This window comes from Zonotrichia albicollis, chromosome 6, assembly GCF_047830755.1.
Source record: "Zonotrichia albicollis isolate bZonAlb1 chromosome 6, bZonAlb1.hap1, whole genome shotgun sequence".
Classification (NCBI taxonomy): domain Eukaryota; kingdom Metazoa; phylum Chordata; class Aves; order Passeriformes; family Passerellidae; genus Zonotrichia; species Zonotrichia albicollis.
Genome location: NC_133824.1, coordinates 16,578,204 through 16,598,189, shown reverse-complemented (window position 1 = coordinate 16,598,189; position 19,986 = coordinate 16,578,204). Strand labels below are relative to the sequence as shown.

The 19,986-nt window shown below is 38.1% G+C and overlaps 1 protein-coding gene across 3 annotated transcripts in view; it reads left to right on the top strand.

The window, feature by feature from the left end:
• YLPM1 (YLP motif containing 1) overlaps positions 1 to 19,720 on the top strand; it is a 35,716-nt gene extending 15,996 nt beyond the window's left edge. Inside the window, exons 6-21 of one of the 3 annotated variants that reach the window (XM_074542614.1) lie at positions 182 to 287; positions 2,862 to 3,105; positions 4,272 to 4,364; positions 4,724 to 4,898; positions 5,048 to 5,193; positions 5,579 to 5,733; positions 6,352 to 6,414; positions 6,706 to 6,825; positions 7,124 to 7,300; positions 7,515 to 7,598; positions 7,826 to 7,909; positions 9,364 to 9,450; positions 12,429 to 12,480; positions 17,229 to 17,359; positions 18,786 to 18,965; positions 19,317 to 19,720. In XM_074542614.1, coding sequence (XP_074398715.1) covers positions 182 to 287; positions 2,862 to 3,105; positions 4,272 to 4,364; positions 4,724 to 4,898; positions 5,048 to 5,193; positions 5,579 to 5,733; positions 6,352 to 6,414; positions 6,706 to 6,825; positions 7,124 to 7,300; positions 7,515 to 7,598; positions 7,826 to 7,909; positions 9,364 to 9,450; positions 12,429 to 12,480; positions 17,229 to 17,359; positions 18,786 to 18,932 — 1,864 coding nt within the window. In that variant the 3' untranslated portion in view covers positions 18,933 to 18,965; positions 19,317 to 19,720. Of the gene's footprint in view, positions 1 to 181; positions 288 to 2,861; positions 3,106 to 4,271; positions 4,365 to 4,723; positions 4,899 to 5,047; positions 5,194 to 5,545; positions 5,734 to 6,351; positions 6,415 to 6,705; positions 6,826 to 7,123; positions 7,301 to 7,514; positions 7,599 to 7,825; positions 7,910 to 9,363; positions 9,451 to 12,428; positions 12,481 to 17,228; positions 17,360 to 18,785; positions 18,966 to 19,316 lie in introns of those variants that run through there. The other 2 variants (XM_074542613.1, XR_012580729.1) reach the window with 2 other exon arrangements.
• The last annotated feature ends 266 nt before the right edge of the window (positions 19,721 to 19,986 follow it).

Below are 19,986 nucleotides of genomic sequence, written 5' to 3'. Positions count from 1 at the left end.
TAGATGTGAAACAGGGATTTCTGAATCACAGCATTGCCCATATAAACCCTGCTGTGTCCTTTTCTTCTTTTGGTTTTGTCTCTGGTACTAGTGTAATATGTGTTCTCACCATGAGCATTGATTTCTTTTATTTTTCATTTAAGCTATAGACTGATAACATTTTCTTATGGTGCATGTGCAGGGAGCAAAAAGAACAGCTACAGAAGTTGAAGGAGTTCAAACCTGACATTTCCACCCAAGAGTCTCCAAGATCACAGAACACAAGCACAAGGCCAGGTGCCTTTCAGGTAAATTCATCTTACACTGATAACATATTGGTAGCAGTTACTGTTTATGTATGTTGAGCCAGTTCTACACACTGATGGTCAAATTTCTCTCTGGAGTGCTTCCTCAGCAATCCTTACAACCTTAGCTATCTTCTGTTGAGGCAAAACAACTTCTTTGTTTCTTTAAATTTTCCAAAGCATTTTCCGCTCAGTCTGCTGCAGCAGATCTCTCCTTTGGGGTGGAAATGAGCCATGACACAGACTCTCATTTAAAACCTGAAAAGGGTCCTGGTTTATTCTTCTTTACAGCTTAGCCATCCTGACTGACTACAGCAAACTCCTGCTGTTGGCTTCTCTGACAGAGTGACTGCTGGCTATTTCCTGCTGGAATAGGACTGCAAGTATTTCCTTGCTGCCTCTGACTGCAGGCTTTTACCTAGCTCAGCTATGACTGCAGGCTCCAACAGCAGGCTCAAACTCTATCAGACCCAGACTGACCCTCGCAGCAGATCTTTTGCAGCAGCAACTCTCTTCCATGTTTTGTTCTTCTTTGTGTCTCTCTGGATCATTCCTTCTTCTTCAGGCCTCCTCTACCTCTTCAAGGTCCTCTTCCTCAAGGCTCTCCCTGACTGGCCAACCCATCCCTTCTATCACACTTAGCTTTATTAGTCAGAGCCCGTTAAAGGCAAGGCTATTCTTCTTTGGTAATTAGTACAACTGTGACTTATCAGGGGCGAGGACCCTTGTAATCTCTTCTTCTCCACCTACAAGTCCACCATGTCTTCTGAGTATGACCCATCAGGGATGGTTGCACATAAAACAGTCTAGATTGCTGTAGGATAATGTGCAAAAAGAGGCGAGCTCTCCCAAAACAGGGATGTAAGATTCACAAGAAGATCCTGATTTTCCTTGCTTAAATTCTTTCAATTTGCACTGCTTTTCCTACTTCAGGAGCTATCTCCTCTTTGAAGTTGGGAAAAATTGAGGATACCTCCATCAGAAATTCAGATATTTCAATGTAGCATGGGCATTAGCCTTCTGTTTGCTGTTTTAATTGGAAATTTTTATTACTTTCTTGAATATCATGAAGTGCCTGGAAACTCATGTTTGTGTACCTCCATCCTGTTGTGATGCAGCTACTCCTGTACTGCTTAATTTCCTGTGCAGTTCTGGGAACTATTCTCAGATGCTTATATTTGGGTTTTTTTGGTAATTCAGAAATCAACTGAACTTCTGCAGTTGTGCTAACTCAGGTTTATAAATCCTTCCTAGAGTGAGTAAACAGTTTTGTTAAATGTGTATTGGAGGAGACATCTGAGTTGATGCACCGTCTTTGTTCTTCATCACATCTTAACCCCAAAGTTACTCACACCAATAAATTTAGCCATAAGGTCTTCTGGCTCTGACATTTAGCCAGACCAACCTTTTTTTGTCCCTCCGTCCAGGGAAGTGTTATGCAGTGAATGAGGCACTGCAAGTTTTCTTTTTGCTTAGGTGACCTCTTCCTTGTTTACAGTGTCTGTAAAGTAAAATAATGGAGATGGTTAGCTACCAAGAACTGCAGATATGTTGATGCCTTTAGGAATTTACTTCACTCTATTTTGATATTTTGTATCTCGGACTACTTCACTTGTCTACCTAGAGGTTTTCAAACAACTTTTGTCTTTCTTGGAATTCTTCCTTCCAGATATTTCTGCCGTGACTTTGAGTTGTTATTACAGAGCTCAGCTTTGTATCTACAACCATCCTGCAATTTTTGTTGTATGTTGCTAATAAGGCTGCCTGTAACTTGGCATCTGCTCTGATGCTGAAAAGTCCTGTAATGTGTGGAGTTTCTTGTGGATGTTTGGTTCATGAAGGATTTGGTTTGGTTTTCGACTAGGCAAGACCTTCCAATTTCTTATGTTCTTCTGATACTTATTTTATTAAGGTTTTCCAGGTATTTCTGCTCTCTGAATTTTTCCAGTGGTTTCCACAAAGAAACTGGCCTTATCAATCCTTTTGCTTCTCACCAAGCTGCCCTACTTTCAGATTTTCAGCCTTCACACAGACGGCAGGAATCTTTGCAGACAGCAGGAGTCTTTGGAAATAAACAGTAGACACTTTTGAACTGAGATAGGCCTACTGGAGCTAAAATTGGTAAGGTTATTTTGAAGAAAATCAGCAGTGTTTAAGCCTTCACATAGTGAGCATATGCAAAATTAAATCAGGCCACCAGTTTTAAAAAATAGTCCTCCTACCTGTAGCACCTTGATGGAGGTACTAGAAAACATGTATGGTTTGACTACCGATTGCCATTGCACATACTGAGGATGAGAGAAGGTTAGTTTGCAGATCTACATTAAAAGTGCTTTCTGCATCTAGGTCTCTTCTCAGCAATCTTCAGAGGCACCAGTAGAAGCCCAAGCTATTAAACCTTCTCCTGCTGTTATTATAAATCCTCCTGTGTTGTTCAGACAGCCCACCCCTGTGACAAGACCAAATGCCCCACTGGCAAGGCCTACTAGACCCATGACAAGGCCATATGCTCCACTTTCCACTACAACCCCAAGTCATGGTCAGTCTTTAAAACCATTACCTTCTACTGTGGAACAGGAACGCTGGGATGAGGACTCTTTCCACGGACTCTGGGACACAAATGAGGATAAAGGTGCCAACATGGAGTACGAGCTGTGTAAGCAGGAGTCCATGATGCCTCCCCCTGTCTCTTCACCCATGAAGGTACCTGCTGTCCACACCTCCATGCCACCAGCTGTACCAGTGTCCCTTTCTCCCGTTATTCCAGCGGTTCCCAAAGCACCCATCATTCAGCAAACGGTGGATTATGGCCACGGGCGAGGTGGGTATCACAGTGCATTTGGTATGTATCAAAGAGCTAATTAGCCCTCCTGACCTTTTTTTTTTTAAAGGAGTGTGCCATGCAAAGTATGTGTGTTCTGCAGTTGATGTGTAGGCTTGTGTGCATTAATGATGTAATGCTGATCAGTGCAGTTATAAGGAGTCCCTAACCTTTAACCAGTTATGACTCTAAGTTTAGTGTTTTTCTTGATGCATTTAGAAAGAATTATTTCACATTGGTGAACAGTGTATTTTCCATGGTTACTATTCCATGAATGGTGTATAGCCATGGGTGCTTCTAATAAGTACAAAATTATGTGCTGTTTTTAGGTTGATAGTGTTACTTTCCCTTAATCCCTTTGTAGATGAGTATGGAAATAACTGGACTAGAAGGTACTTCGGATGGTTAGAGTTCTTAGGTGTGACCAGTGATTTAAAACAGAATGTGGCTGGTGTTTGCATTATTTATATACTGCATAATGAATGTGAGGTACCCTCTACCCAGAGGAGGAGGCAGAGTCTGGTTCTGAAGGGCAGGCACCCTATACAGTTGTTTAACACATAAGTAAATACTGGAGGCTCTGTTTTTTACTACTGAACTTACCAGAGCTAAAATTCAACGCTAGTTTTTAATAGAATTGATCTCCCTCCTTTAACAGGAGTGAAATCATGTCATAAAGAAGTTCTTAAATTGTGTGTTGTCATTAAAGACTGTTTTTTCCCCCTCTCTAAAGTACCATAACAGGACTGGAAGCTGTATCTGTTCCGTTAAGTAGATGTTTTACTAAAAGCTGTTTGAAAAAATGTCATTGTTGTGAGACTTTCAGATACTATTCTTGACATTACAGTAACTCTGTGAGTTATTAAAACTTACAGAGCGTTTTAATGTTTAGAATTTTCTGACACTGCATGCTACCTGAACTCACCTCAAAAGGCAGTCCCATTGTTAAGATGAGTGGTTTACATACACACACACAAACTCAGCCTTTAAAAACCATGGTGCTGTTTATTTATGTAAAGCTCTTTTTGCATTTTCCATTAAAAGAAATTATGGTAGTTTGTTCTAGTCACTTTTAATGCCATTGACTGATTACTTTTCAAGAAGATGAAAGAAAATACAAGCATGTGTTTTAAAACCTTAGGATTCTTTTGTTTATTTTCAACCAGATATAACCACGAGTAAAGTGGAACAGATTCCATATGGGGAGAGGGTAACCCTTCGTCCAGAACCTCTACCAGACAGGCAAACATTTCAAAAAGGTAGGAGGTGCTTGGCTGGCTTTCAAAGAGTTATTTAGCTCTTAGAAAAGTTGGAAGATTGTAAAAGCTTGTTCAAACTAAGTAATTCTTGTTTAAGCTATAACCACTTTATTTTCTTCAGAGGTCCATAAGAATAACAGTTTATATTTTCAAGAGGAGTCAATAACCTAGCCACTTTAAAAACTCAGTTTGTAGCTTTAAGTAGGACTGCATGGTATGGTTGTCTCTTGTACGGTTTGGAAATGAGTGTCTGATAAAGTGCATCCTAGCTCACATACCATATACTTTTCTTGCACTCTTACCTGTTGCCCTCTTTTCCCAAAACAGTAGTTTGGATTTCTATGGGTTTCTCCCTCCAGAGCATCCAGGTCGCTACAATAGAGAAAGAGACCGTGAGCCTTATTTTGAGCGTCAGGGTAATTCCAGCACAGATCATCGGGATTTCAAGAGGGAGCGGGAATTGCACAGAGACCGAGGCTCTGTGGACTACGAACGAGAGAGGTTTGACAAGGAGCGGCACCCCCGAGACGACAGGTACGTGGCTTTGGAACACTGTGGACATCCATACAGTTGAGGCTGTATTGTGTATCAGGCTGTCCATTTTGCCTGTGAGGTACATGTTCCTTTCACTCTGGAATCCACAGTGGAAATCCACAAAAATGCACAAAATACTTTTTTGGCAGGGTTCTTCCTAGCACACCTTCAAGGACTCAGTCTTACCGTGACAAGAAAGACCATCCATCCTCCAGGCGAGGTGGTTTTGACAGACCACCATATGAACGAAAGACAGATCGTCCAGCATATGATCATGGGCCTTCCATGTTTGGAGGTACAGTTTCTCTATCTTAAAAGTCTTGCTAGAATATTATAAAAAAATAATGAACATGGAGAGGTGAAGATTAATTGGCAGAAGATTGATTTGCAGTATTTGTTTTTTCAAAATATATAATTCAGGAAAATCTCTTTAGGTGGGGATATTTAGTTTTGTTTCTCAGTGGTGTTGAGCTCATGAATGAAACCGTTATATACTCTGCTAAAAACTGTCTTTGATTGCAATAGGTTTAAGAATAGAAATTTTAATTATTTATGAGGACATATCTGTGAATTTAACTTAAAATAATGAAGATCTGTTTAAATCAGCTCAGAACACCTTAATTTTTTTATTATTTGTCTGAACTAAGAAAATTCTTCTGTCCAAATACTGGAATTTGAAGGTGATCGTAGAAATTACCCAGAGGAAAGGATTCCTATTTCTGCTCCATCAATGCCTCGTCAGCCACCACCAGCTCCACGAGTAGAAAGGAAGCCAGAATCTAAAAATGTAGATGATATCTTAAAGCCACCAGGACGGGATAGCAGGCCAGAGAGGGTGAGTGTACATTCTGAAAGCAACAATCAGTTTGAACAAGGTCTGTATTCAGATAAAGTGCTGGTGGGTGTAATATGTTGGGAACAAGTGTACCTTTGAGGAAGCTCTGGAAATTAGCTTGGTTCCTTTGCAAAGTGTTGTAGCACAGCTATTAGGAGTCCACAGGAGAGGTAAACTTCATTGGAATGCTCAAAGCAAATTTGTGTGTGATATTAAGGTGTTTTGGGCTCTTCTGAGGTCTTCACTTTGGTTTTTGATGTATCAGGGGAAAGACTTGTCTTTACCCAGAGATTTGGCAATGCACGTGTTATATAAGAAAGAACACAATTTAGGCTATAAAACATTTAGGTAAGTTTCTTTCAGTCGAATAAAAGAAGTTAGTGAAACTGAACCAGATCTATAGCAAGCAGCCTAAACTGCTGTCATGATTAACATCAAAAACTCTGAATTATGTGAACTACCATTTCTCACAGCCTGGTTTCTAAAACAGACAGTGAGTGCTTGATGACATGCAAAAGTGTGAGCCCACAGCACATAATTATCCAGAAGAAAATATTTGCAAAAGAGTCTGTTAAATTTAGTATAGTATCATACCTGCTTACATGATCTTTGTTTCAGATTGTGATCATCATGAGAGGGTTACCTGGCAGTGGAAAGACACATGTAGCAAAACTCATCAGGGTATGTAAACAGGCACTCACTGTGTAGTGCTGCTTGTCTTTTACATGTGCTTCTACTGTTTGCTTTGTGTTTGCCTAGAATTCAAGTCTGTTGTTATTTTGTGTTCCATGTGTTCATGTGCTATGTGAATCTCCACCAGTGTTAGCAAGCAGGAGGGATCCTACTCTCTTTTTGTTGTTACTATTGAGCAGGGAACTGCTGTTGACCAAAAGTATTTTGAAGTATTTTGAAGTGTAGCAGAATGGAATTTTTACAGCAAAGGTATATACTTTCTTTTTGCTTTCTTCCCAGGATAAGGAGGTAGAATGTGGAGGACCTGCACCAAGAGTGCTCAGCCTGGATGACTACTTTATCACTGAAGTGGAGAAAGAGGAGAGAGACCCAGATACAGGAAAAAAAGTTAAAAAGAAGGTAATCTTAATTCTGTTGTTTTTCTTGACAAAGAAACAAGACATTCTGGAAAAACAGTGGCAATCAGAATTCCAGTCTGTGGGTTGGGAAGAGTGCAGAAGTCTCTGGGCTTTTTTTCAAAACAAGCCAATATAACTTATATTGGGTGGTATATTAGGGTGGTATGAGCAAATTCGTAAAAACTGACCTGAAAGGTTTTTTTCCCACATCAGTGTGCTTTGTGGTCATGCCATTCAGGTGTTGAATATTAGCCATTTTATAGATGTCCTCTTTCTTAATGCTTTTGTCCTTGGTAAAGGTGATGGAGTACGAATATGAGGCTGATATGGAGGAGACCTATCGTACCAGCATGTTTAAAACTTTCAAAAAGACCTTGGACGACGGCTTCTTTCCCTTCATTATCCTTGATGCTATCAATGACAGAGTGCGACACTTTGAACAGTTTTGGAGTGCTGCAAAAACAAAGGGGTTTGAGGTAATGGAGCCAGAATAGCATTTGAACTTGCTGACAGCCATATGCTGATGTTTCTAAACTTTTGAATGGAAAAGTCTCCCACATTCAGGAAAAATGCTGTGGTTTACAGTTACAAATTGACCTTTCTTAAAGTGTATAACTGCAGAGTGTATTACAAGGTAGAAAAGAGCTCTAAAAATTGGTTTACCGTACTTAACAGTCTTTTTCTTTCTAGGTGTACTTAGCTGAAATGAGTGCAGATAACCAGACGTGTTCCAAGAGGAATATTCATGGGCGCAAGCTAAAGGATATCAGCAGGGTAACTATATGCATCTGGAGTCATATTGTGCTTTTGGGGCTGCTGCTGTTTGAAAACTATAGACTACATAATGCTTGCACTTTTCCTCTAAGAAATACTGGTAGTTACTTCATGGGATTGATTAAAATTACTGAAGTACAGATACATCCTGTTAGCAATCAGAAAGCAAATTTTCCAATGAATCTGTTAGATTTTTAGAGGTGCCTCATTTTTGTGTGTTTTGTTAGATGTCTGATCACTGGGAGGCAGCACCACGCCACATGATGCGCCTGGACATTCGTTCTCTGCTGCAGGATGCTGCTATCGAAGAGGTGAGAATCTCTGTGCTTGTTAAAACTGCAGATTAGGTCAATGTCACTGTACTGAAAATATGAAGCTGACAAAGATGTGATCACAGCAAGGCACTTTAGAAAACCAAAATCACTGTCAGGAAAGCGTATTTTGTTATTATTAATTACCCCAAACAAAAATGTATATTTTTACCTTTTATCACCTTTTTGAAGCTCAGACTTGGGCATCTTTGAGCAAGAGTTGAAGTCACTTTGCTCTTAGCAACTGTTGAATACCAATTAAGAAGATTAAAGAGAAACTTTGCACTCTTAGATGAAGCTCAGCACTTTTTACAGGTTACTGAATCATTTAGATCATATTTTGAGAAAGTAAGATAAGGAAATAAACAAATTTGAACTCGGTCCTTGTTTTGAGAAATACAGATGTTTAGCAGAGAATGGAGAAATAAATCACATGTAGCAGAAGGCTAAAATTGCCTTTTCACTTCATTTGCAGTTTGCCATGACATGCATCTTTGGTGTGTCAGCCAACTGTATTGTTGCATTCTTTTTTAGCAGTTTTGTCAGGAGCTGTGGGCATAAATTAGTGTTTTAGTTGTGTGGTCTTTTTGAATGAACCATAGCTTGTTGCTGTCTCAACATCTCTTGACACAGCCATAGAAACTGATGAACTGCTGAAGTAGACAGACGGTCTTTGCAGGTTGTCACAATGTTAGCAAGTTATTATTGCATCTCCAAATTCTTTGTACTGGAAAATAGTAATCTTTAAGGGGACAGCAAAAGGTTCCACAATAAAGTAGGTTCAGAGAACGACAGACTGGAATTTACAAGGTTTTGCAAATTATGTAAAGGCATGTACAGACGTGGGGAGTTCTACTGTTCCAGAGTATATGCATGTACAGTATATGCTCCCAGTACAACTGTGGAGCCCAGAAAGTATTGCATTATATGAGCAGAGTTAGATGTTATGTCATCATTCTGCTATTTTGTTACGCTGAACTCTGTGGTTACTATTATTCTTTTCTGTGATTAAAAAAAAACATAAAAGATAAAGGCTCAGTAGAGATGTTCTATGCAGAGGCAGCCATTCCAGGTATATATAGATGGCAAGTTTAAGAACTTTTTCTGACATTGCAGGTTTTTAAATGTGATTGTGTGGGAAGCAAGAAAAGTATCTTGGTGTCACAGGTAGTGGTAATGCGAGGAATGCGTGTGAAGGAAGGAATGAACAATTTTTGCTTTTCCCCAGAAAATCTTTGTAAAGAATATTCTTTGTCACTCTGTTGTTAGAAGAGAACATGCTTCTTAGGAAAGCCAGAATGGACACAGAATTCTTATACATTGCATCATCATACTTTCAAAGATGAATCCTTTCTTTTCTATTTGAATTTGGACATCTCTACTTTCTGTGTTAAAAAGACGATAATTCAAATCCAGACAGAGCCTTGTAAGTCTGTGCATGTGCTTTGGAACAGGTGGAGATGGAGGATTTTGATGCAAATATTGAAGACCAGAAAGAAGAAGCAAAGAAGGACACAGCAGAGGAAGAAGAAAGTGAACTGGTAGGAGACGCATCACCCATCCCTAACAAATTGTTCATTAATGTGTCTGAGAGAGAATCTCAGACTTACAAACGCCAGCCCATTGCTGTTCTTAGCAGTGCAGTATTAACACACATGTTTCTATCAGTTTTTTACTTAAATGTTTCTAGGAGAACTTTAATGATAAATCTTATTATTTCTTCCTAATTTATTTCTAAGAATATGTGAGTATGTGCTACAAACAGTATTGTCTATAGAGCACGGTAACATGCCTCATAGAGATATTTTAAATTGCAGTACATAATAGTGCTGTCTTCCAGATAATCTAAGAATGACACAAAGTGGAGGGATGGGAACAATGGGCAAAGATTATTTTAGCTTATTTCCTTTCACGTGTCTAAAGAACTCTCCTCAACTGTCGTGATAACAGTACATGATAACAGTTATGAAGACTGCTTTTTCTGCCACGGTTGACTGACTTTGTTTGTCAGGTGATATTTCCAAGGTGAGGCATTAGGTCTGTTGGATAAATAAAGGTTACAGAATTGCCCTGAGGGCTGGCTTTTTTAGGTGTGTATTTAAAAGGCTACGAAAGGCTTCCTGCTGTAACTTCTTGGTATGTGTTGGAGCTGCAACTGGTCTGTGCTTGATGAGCTGAATGTCTCAAATCTTGGTGCCCACAACCAAGCAGTTAAAGTTCAATAAACAGGAAGTAACCAAAAATGTCTGAGTTCAGCAAAGTGTTTTTCCTGGATGGAAATTTACTATTCGTCAGGATAGATGGCAGGTCAGAAAGCAGTTGAAATCAGAATTTTAAAAAGCTTAGGAAAAGTGGATTCTAATAAACATCTGTTTTTTTCAACATGACTGATTTATTCTCTTTACTAAATTATTCTTTGGCGCAGAATATGAGACTGCATAAAGTGTGGTTAGAACATTTCAAAGATGCATCCATGTTTACAAGAATATGGCTGCTAGTCCCATTTCTATGAGCTATAGTTAAAAGAGAAAGTTTTCTTTAGCTTTTGAGACATCTGTGCATAAATCTGTGTGTGTATGTGTGTGTTTATGGGTTCTGGGGAGTGTCCTAATGTACAGCACTTATAACAATAGGCCTTTTCTTTGAGACAAAGAAACAGCAAAAAGTAATCTGCATATAAGAATGTGTTCTATTCAGATGCACAAGATATGAAAAAGAGCATTATCTGCTCTGGGTAATCTCTTGAATTCAGTCAGATGGCTAATCTCAGAGAATTATGTCAGACAGAAAATGAAACAGGACACTGTATTTGGTATCTCTTGCCCTTTTGAGAGCATTTGATAAGGGTTATGCAATTCATTTTGCTGCATTTAATCCTGTAAGAAAAGGGAGGTCTGAAGCTCCTGCCATCTGGCAGATATCTTTGAAATATCCAACTGTCTTGTACCAAAGGATAAAGTCTGAATCTTTGCTTATCCTATTTGAGGACCAGGATATTGTATAGATTCAGCACACAATAGGCCATTTCACACCATCAAAGTCACTCTTCTTGCTCTTATCAACTCCCATAAGATTGTTTGTAGCATTCAGACAATTCCTGCTTTTCTGTGCTTGATGGTATGAATTATTGATACATTTAATTTAGTGTTCTCACCAGTGTATCCCACATCACTTTGTTTAATGCAGGCTTTTAGCTGTGGTGTAAACTCTGAGCAAGCTTCAAAGTGCAACTTGGTTTAAATGTATAAACATATGTATATACATGAAGTTTATTTATTTGTTACAAGGAAACATTGCAGCACAAACTGTTTTGGTTTGCATTAATTACAGATTTGATTAAAACCAAGAAAATCCAGAGATCTGATAACCTCAAGTCACTGATACATGTTTGATAGAAAAAGGTCATTCAAAGATTTTTTAAGAGCAGTGCTGAATATAATCAAATGCAGTGTGGCTCTCTGGAATTTACTGGAATACACGAATTTAGTAACACATAGTATTAACAAATACACATATATTTTTACCACAGTGGAAGCAACCTATAAATAAAGCAGGAAAGAAGTTAGTGTAATGAAACTGGTTTGTGGATTGTTTGTTTTCTTCTTGAAATCTTCTAGAGTAGTTCTTTTCCCTCTCTATTAAAAAACATTCTAAAAAATAATTAAATTCTCTCGGAGGGCTTCCATTCACTACCTTGAGCTTTTTTATGTGGTTGCAGAGGAACATAAGTACTTTTATACCTAAACTGAACAGCTGAAATGAGGGTTGCTCAGTAACAATTTATTTGTCAAAGAATATAAAAAGAAAATACAACAAGAGGCTAACTTAAATAAATACCTTTTCGCCAAATTTATTTTCATTATGCTCATTTACAAAGAATAAACTGGCTAAAAATCATTACACATGGTGACATTATTTGTAGGGCAAAGTTGTTTTATAAGAATCATTGCACTAAGAGTACCATTTTAAAATGAGAAATAATACTTAAATCCTAGTGACTCAGCAGATTCTCTCATTTAAACAAAAAAATTGTTTAATTGTGGATTAACCACTCATACATTAATTTAGTGTGTCCCTTCAAAAGGAGTAAGTGAAGCTTATGTGTACTAAATCTGGGAATGTGTTCATAAAAACTTACGGTAACTTTTTCATTTGTGTTTGTAAAGCTTTGAATATTCTTTATGCCTGAAAGTTGTGTGACTTTGCCACCTGGAATAATACAATACAGTAACTGCACACTTTTGTGTGCTTTTGCTGTCTGTCAGACTCATTCTGGAGTTCTGTGTTTGCAGAGGGCAGCACTCATGTAATGATTTGCAAGGGCTACTGAAATCACTGAATGGCAAGTGGATGCAGAAGTTCTGAAATAACAAGTAATTGGTCTCCATCTGATAATGGGAATTGTGCCTTACAAAAAGAAATATCTTGAACTCCCGTTGTAATGCTGTTTCCAGTTCAAAAGTGATATGCATGTGTGTCTCTCTCTAATCCTCCGAGCTTCTTTCTGTGTATGATTTAGGGTTACATTCCGAAAAGCAAATGGGAGATGGACACTTCTGAGGCAAAGCTAGGTGGGTATTTATTTTTTCCTGTTTCTTATAGTTGGTATCTAATGATGTTTGCAAAACTTGAATTTTTGTTTTTACTGTGCCTCCTCGCAAAGACAAATAAATGCGTTGATTTCATACATGTGTCTGAAACTGCAAAAGCGTCTGTACAGAACAGGAATTCATCTTCTGCCAGAGGCAGGAGACTTTACTACTTTCTAATCATCACTGTTTTATATATTCATTAATTGTTGTTCCATCTGGTCAAGGAAAGTATTTTGTCTTCAAATTTGAAAAAAACAGTATTTATATTCTTCATCTTTCTGTGTTTATTATTTTTATATAAGCAAAGATCAAGTCACATCGCACTGTACTTTTTCATATTGCATACCTTTTTTCCTAAGTGTCATCAGTAACTTCTTGCATTCTTGGAGACATGCCTCATAGCTGAGCTGTATTGAAGATGCTTCTCAGTTTTCAAAATTGATGTCTGTGAGGACAAAGTAGTGGTAGTTGGTTTGTAGTTGGTTCTGAATTATCAGGTGTCAGTACATCTTTTCAGCATCTTAGGCATTGAAAAGTTTAAAGTTCATTATGCTTTGCAGTTCCAGGAGAGCAATAGAATTCTTCTTAGTGGTATGTAAAATGGACTTTCCAGGAGCATGAGGGCACAATTTTTGCTGTACTTTTTTGTTCTCATAGTGCTGATATTAGGATTCTGTCAAAGTCAAAAGCAAATTTCAGGCAGAAATGCATGCACCACAGCTATGGTGAAAGGATTATTCATGGAAAGGGATTTCTGGTCATTATGTTATGGGGTGTTTTTTACTGAACAGTATAAGTTCTAAATGAGGATTTTACCTAGGCAGTCTGCTCAGAACTGCTGGTTTTGTCTCATGTCCCTGAGAAGTCACAAATAGCTAATGGGACACATATTTCTTAACATTTTGTGGTTTGCTTCTTCATGTGTGGTACAGCCCTGTACATAACTTTCCAATAACCAAAATCACAACTGCACTATAGAAACACTGTTAGGAGGTCTGGTTTGCATAAAGCAGCCTTTCACCTTTTGCTGTTAAGGGCTTAGCTACACCATCTCTTCTCCTGCTGTGCTCTCTTTTAAGTCATAGAAATAGTTGTGGATTATATTGATGATGTGGCACCTGCAGTACAAGCAGAGGCACCTTGTACTCTATGGTTTTGGCATACCAAGCAGCTAGGCAGCTAGACAATTAAGCTAGGATTGGTCTGCATTTCTGTTATAAGCAGTGATTTGTTTAATAATGTACAATTATTTCTGAAATTCATGCTAAGAACTGTGTTACGTTTCCTTCCATAATGAAAACTCCATCATGTACAAAACATGATTTTTATATAGTTTCCACTTAAATGTAAAATGGGGAGCAAGCAGCAGAGTCACTTTTATACTGAAGTAAGTTACTTGCAAGGCTGTTGAAATAATCCTTTAACAGACAAACTTCATTAACAACTGGATGTTAGCATACTGCAAGACAGATCCAGGTGCTGAGAAGGGCTTTCTGTTAAATCCACATTTACAATTTTACTTTTATAACTACCCTCTAGATTCAGTTTCATATATATGTAAGTCTATAGATTAAAAATAAATTCTGACAGAACTTAGGTTTTAAAAAAGCTAGGCATTCCTATGTAAAAAATGCAGTTTCTTTGGAAAATTAGTCTGCCAGGACAATCAACATTTAGCTTAGGGTGTACATTAGAAGCACTTGCAGTCTGTGAGTAAGAGTTACTATATTTAGTTCACAATAAGGCTTCATTGTAGATGATAAATTATAATTATTTCTGGAAAGGCACGTAAGCTGTGGTTTGCATTAGTTACTGCAAGACTGAGTTATTTCCTGGGAGCTGGCCTGCCCATTAGGTTTATTGCTTTAGTCCCAGAGGGTGAACGTTTGCAGAATGACGTAAGTGCAGACTCCAAAAATGATGCTCTGAGTCTTGTTTTGCTTTTTTTGTTTTCTTTTTGAGTAGATGTTGTTTACAGGAGAGCACAGTAGGATCTTGCTGATTGTAATAAACCTCAGAAGATGTCTGAAAAGTTTGAGTTCTAACTGCGAATCCTGACTTGTGACAATTGCCAAACATATGACCCAGAGCTCTTGCTTTAGCACAGACTTATTTTATTCTTATATTCCTCTTGGGTACGTGTGTGATTTATCCTTTCCTATATGCTGTGCACAGCCACAATTTCATTCTGAAAGTCTATTCATGGGTCTTCTCAGTGCATAGTGCACAAAGATTCTTTTATTGGAATTTAAAGTAGTGTTTAGTGCAATGCTCTGTTTCAAGGTGTGGCTTAGTGGCAAGTTCTACAAACTTTCAGGAATGGAGAAATGGGCTCTGGTGTACCTGAAACTTTGATACCGTTGTAAAATTTGCTCTAGAATACAAATGGGATTCTACATAAAACTTCGTGACTTTTGTGTAAGAAGGGCAAAATTTAACTGATTGATTTATTTAGGTTTTGAAGGAGCTAATTAAATTAGTTGCTTTCAGATGTTACTTTAAAAATTTTACAGGTGAGTTTTTAAGTTTTGCGGGTTTTCAGAAATGCTTCTGCTTTGTTGTTTTTAAACATGAAATGGTAAAATGATGTTCAGTAGTTTAACACTAAGTAATCATCAGCCATAAATAATCACAAGCACCAGCATTACAAAATGACACCTTGTCTCATTTTCAGAAAAGAACATTCTGAAATAATCCTTTGTGGCAGGTTTTTGACATTTGTGTAGTATCTGCTGCATGACACATGTACTGCAATAGTATGGATGGAAGCAGACCTCTCTGGAAAAGCAATCCAGCTTCAAACATGGAAGGACATAACTTTTTAAAATAAATCCTGTGTAGCAGTAACAAAAAGGGACAGAGAGGAACTGCATATTCTGAACAGCTTCTGAGCTCTCTACTGACATTTGGGCATTACACATTTCTTGGCAATGTTTTCAGTTGTTTGGTGTGCAGCAGGGAGTGGGAGACTTAACTTACTTTCACAATGGTAATGAGGTGAGCTTGCATCATAGCTTCCTTCCAACAGGAATATGTCTGTCTACAGGTACTTGCCAACAGAGAACTCCTACATTTTCACTTTTTCATGTTCCTGAATGCTCCTCAATGAGTTTGTTGATCTCCTCTTCAATGTTATTTTTTTCTGGAAAATGCTTAATGCCACAAATTATCTACACTGATTGAATGTAGCTGGAGTAATAGAGGAATATTGAATAAATAAATTTTGTCTTCTAGAGGGAGTGTCACCTTTCTATGGAGATTGAGCATCAAATTTTGCAGATTTAACTTAGAGCAAAAGAAGAACCTTAACTAGATAATGTAATAGATACAAATATTCCGAACATTTTTCTTAAATGTTGGCTATTTTAAGAAGCAGGGGGATTATAATGTTTTTTTAGAAGAAGTTCTGTATCTGTTCCAGGGAAATGGGGCAGAGGTGGAGTCTTTAAAAGGTTTTGAGGTGTGTGAGGGAGAAATAACTTAATTCGTTTATGGACTTTAAATTATACTAGCATGTCTACAGTACCATTGCCTCACATTATCTCCATTGTTACTCTCCTCTCTCCCATATTAAGTAAAAAACTCATCTCTGAACTGAGTTTCTTTAAGTACATACCTTTGAATATCATCTTCTGCTATCCAGAAAATAATGCTGCCTTGTATCTGGTCTATTTCTGAGGCCTTTTGTGGGTGAATTTAATTACAACAGTGACTTCTGAAACAGTATTTCTAACATCACTGGTAATGGTTTAATGAATGTAATTGCCAAGCTTAGTGTTCCTTCTACACATACTTGAATTGTTGGCTTATAAATTGGTAGTTTACATCGACAGAAGTAACAGAATTTCCTTTGACTTGTAGAGCCGGTTTTCCTTTTCGTGCTTTGTTGTTCATAATCTTACAATGAATGTTTCATCTCCTTTCCAAAGACAGTTTGCCACATAATTTCAAAAAGGTGTTGTTTTCTTTACTGAGAATAAGTGTCTAAAGTGGAACAAAATTTTAGAACCTAGGAATGGAATTGTTTCTCCTCATGTATCGGTTCAATAAGAAAAAGAAGAAAAAGAGGACTGTTGGACAAATGTACAGTTCAAATATTCATGACTGACCTGTTGCACCATGAAAGAAAAGATTCTGAGATATTTTTCTCCCAGTCCTGGAAGACTTTTTAAGTGGTTGCCTTATGGGGAGAGAAAAAGAAAGGGGAGAATCAGGCTTTCCAAGGAGCGTTTTGTTTAGCAGAAACAGTATCTCAAAAACTTGTCTTTGATGCATTAAGTTATATAATTGCCACTTGTTCCCTGAAACTGCATGTATGCCATGTATGACACACTATTGATCCCCAAATTTGGGAAAAAATGCTACAGCTTTAGTATTGTGTTCAAATACAGAAAGATGGATCTGTGGTTTCCAGCTATTGTTGGCTATATTGTACCTGTAAGGGCAGACTCCATGTAGATCCAGAAGAGCAAACCTTTTCTCCCTCATATAGAAAACAACACTGGGTGTTATTGCCACACAGTTAACATGAAAGATCAATAAAACTTGAAAACTGTGTTGAGTCTTCTTTAGTTTATTTCAACTCTCATCATTACACCTGTCAAGACAAGCTGGATGTACAAATTCTGCTGCTCATTCTTTTGAAAACTTTTCCACTCTTGTCTTGTTTGTGTGAATAATAGAAAAAATAATCTCCCTTAACGCTGAGGCTCTGTGTTTGTTCTCAGACAAGCTGGACGGATTGCGGACTGGCGCTAAAAGAAAACGTGACTGGGAAGCAATTGCCAGCAGAATAGAAGATTATCTGCAGCTTCCGGATGACTATGATACACGTGCTTCTGAACCTGGAAAGAAAAGGGTAATAAATTTTCAAATGACTTACTGTCTGTATATAACCCTTTAATGGTCTCTGTGAAAGAGAGCTTATATCAAGTCATTCATTGTCTGGTAATATGGGAATTTCGTTGACTCCCTTTTCATTTTGCTGTTCCATTAGATTCTGTAAGAAATTATGCCTGCAAGTAGGGTCTTCCAGAGGTAAACATATTAGTTATAACAGAGCTAGGAATTGTAGATAATACAGATTAACTATGGGTGACATGGTCTGAATACCAAGTGCTGCATGTTGAAATTCTGTTGTGAAAAAAGGGGAAAAATCATAGAGGGAGATGACAGATGTAATAGAAGGAGGTAATGTTTTTTTTTTCCTTCTCTGTAAAATAGAAAGGCCAGCTTTTGCCACTAGCAGTAATTTGAATTAGCTATCAGTGTTTGGGTATTGATTTGCTCTGTAATGTCAAATAGAAAACTGGTAGTACTGGATAGTGTGTCTGAGGGAAATGGAGGTACTTAAGGCACTAGCAGAGGAGATGATGGTGGAAGAAAACTGACATTGCTTATCAGCAGGAATGTCAGGGGAAATCCAGGTAGATTGAGGATAGGGAGGTGCTGGCAGATAATTGATAAGGCTACGTTTCCCAGTAACACAGAGGCCTGAGTGAGACTAATCAGTGTGCAGAGAAGAGCTTTTCACTTACTGTTTTTCACTGTCCTGCAATGGTGTGTTTCAGATGAGTTTCTGGCCTGGAGCGTTTCTCCATTGCACCTCTTCCTCCCTCCTTCCTGTTGCTCCCTCCCATTGGTGTCTTGTTTTGGGAGTGTCACTGTGGATATTAAACAGAATAAATTAAAGGGTTCTGCATTGCCATGAAGAGGTGCAGTGCAGATAAGGAGATGTAAAGATGGGGAAATAACATACGTATGAAAACGTTGCTTAGTGTAAAGAAATAGTGGAGAATTTTAAATAGAAATATATCATGAAAGCTAGAGAAGAAAACTCCTTCATTCATTTATTCATTGCTGTCTTGCTCTTTAACACTGTCTTTCTGTAGTTTCTTAGTCATCTTCTAGATGTTTCCATTGTGCAATTGAAAGACAGATTTTCTATAAAAATAAAACAGTAAATGAGTCTTGGATAATTCTTCCTGCAGAAAGTGTCGCTTTGAACAGAGAAATAATTGCAGTAGTTACACTTCAACTCTCAGAGCTATAGCACTGAAATGGAAAAAGCTTATTATCTATACCTTTTGTCTGCTCCGTAGAACACCTGGTCCATTCAGTTAAAAATAATTTCCCTCTTTACCTATCAGAAAAAAATAATACTTACCTGTTCTAAGGAAAATGAGTAGAAATTAGTATTCTTGTATTCTTACTTGCAGTGGAAAGCCTAGATTCATATCAGGATTTCTTGGAAGATTATTGTACTGATAGGATGTTCTCCATAGGTGCGATGGGCAGATCTAGAAGAAAAAAAAGATGCTGACCGGAAAAGGGCCATCGGTTTTGTTGTTGGACAGACTGACTGGGAGAAGATAACAGATGAAAGTGGTCACCTTGCCGAGAGAGCCCTCAACCGCACCAAGTATATATGAAAAAGTGGTTAAATGGATTTTTGTGCCTTTGAGGTAAATATTCATCTTCCATTGTTCCATCAATGTTTGTAGCCTTGCTGTTTTTAAAGAGTTGAGGCTGAGTTCTCCCAGACAAGGTTATTTGATTTGGAACTTTGTATAGTAGGTGTCAGCTGTGCCTATGTTGACATGCAGCCTTCTGTACAGCACCTGACAATAAAGGGGGAAGGATTATCAGCTCTCAGATCTCCCAGCCTTATTACAGGAAGCTTGTGGTTCCATTTAGAGTAGTTTAGCTGTGTGCCTATTAGTCCTGTTGAGTTCAGATGTTGCTTATTATATCTTAATTCTAACCATGTTAATTGCTGGTTTACATGACATAACAAACTTTTCCTTTCTTTACAGGCCATTTGCTCTGCGGAGAAGTGAACCAAGGTGTCATGAGCATCTTGCATGGGTCATGTCACTACCACCTTCACAATTTTTCTTTGTTACTTTAATTTCAGCAATTTTCTTGAGATACTGGCAGATAACTGGCAGTGCCCTCAAAAAACTCAATGAATCCCACTACTCCTAAGTGAGAGAGAAAGTTTACTTTTTAATATTTTTGGAGGGGAGGGAGGGGGAGGGTCAGTAGTTTTAGCTGCTCTTTGTGGGATAAAGTGGAAGGATTAGACAGATGTTACCTCCACTGTACCGTCACAGAATGTTTATCACCTTTGCTCTGTGGATGTTCTCGTTTTATACTGTATGTACCTTGTAGCTTATTGTATTAGGAAGCAGAACAATAAATTTCACTATAAACTCAGTGTTCTTGGTGGACCATGTAGTATGGTTTTTGTTTGACATTTTGAATGTGGTCTGTGTTCACATGTTAGTGCTCAGAACCATCCTTACCTGGAAGACATACTGTGCTCATATTCTGGAATGTGTCCTGTCTTCTAGGTTTTTCACTTGCTCTTTTCTCATAGACAGATCCATTAAGACCCCAGGTCTTGCTGGCCTTTAGGAGTTCATGTTCTTGGAAAGCAGGAATATCATTATGTTTGGATCCTAGTTTCTCAGTTATGTCAAA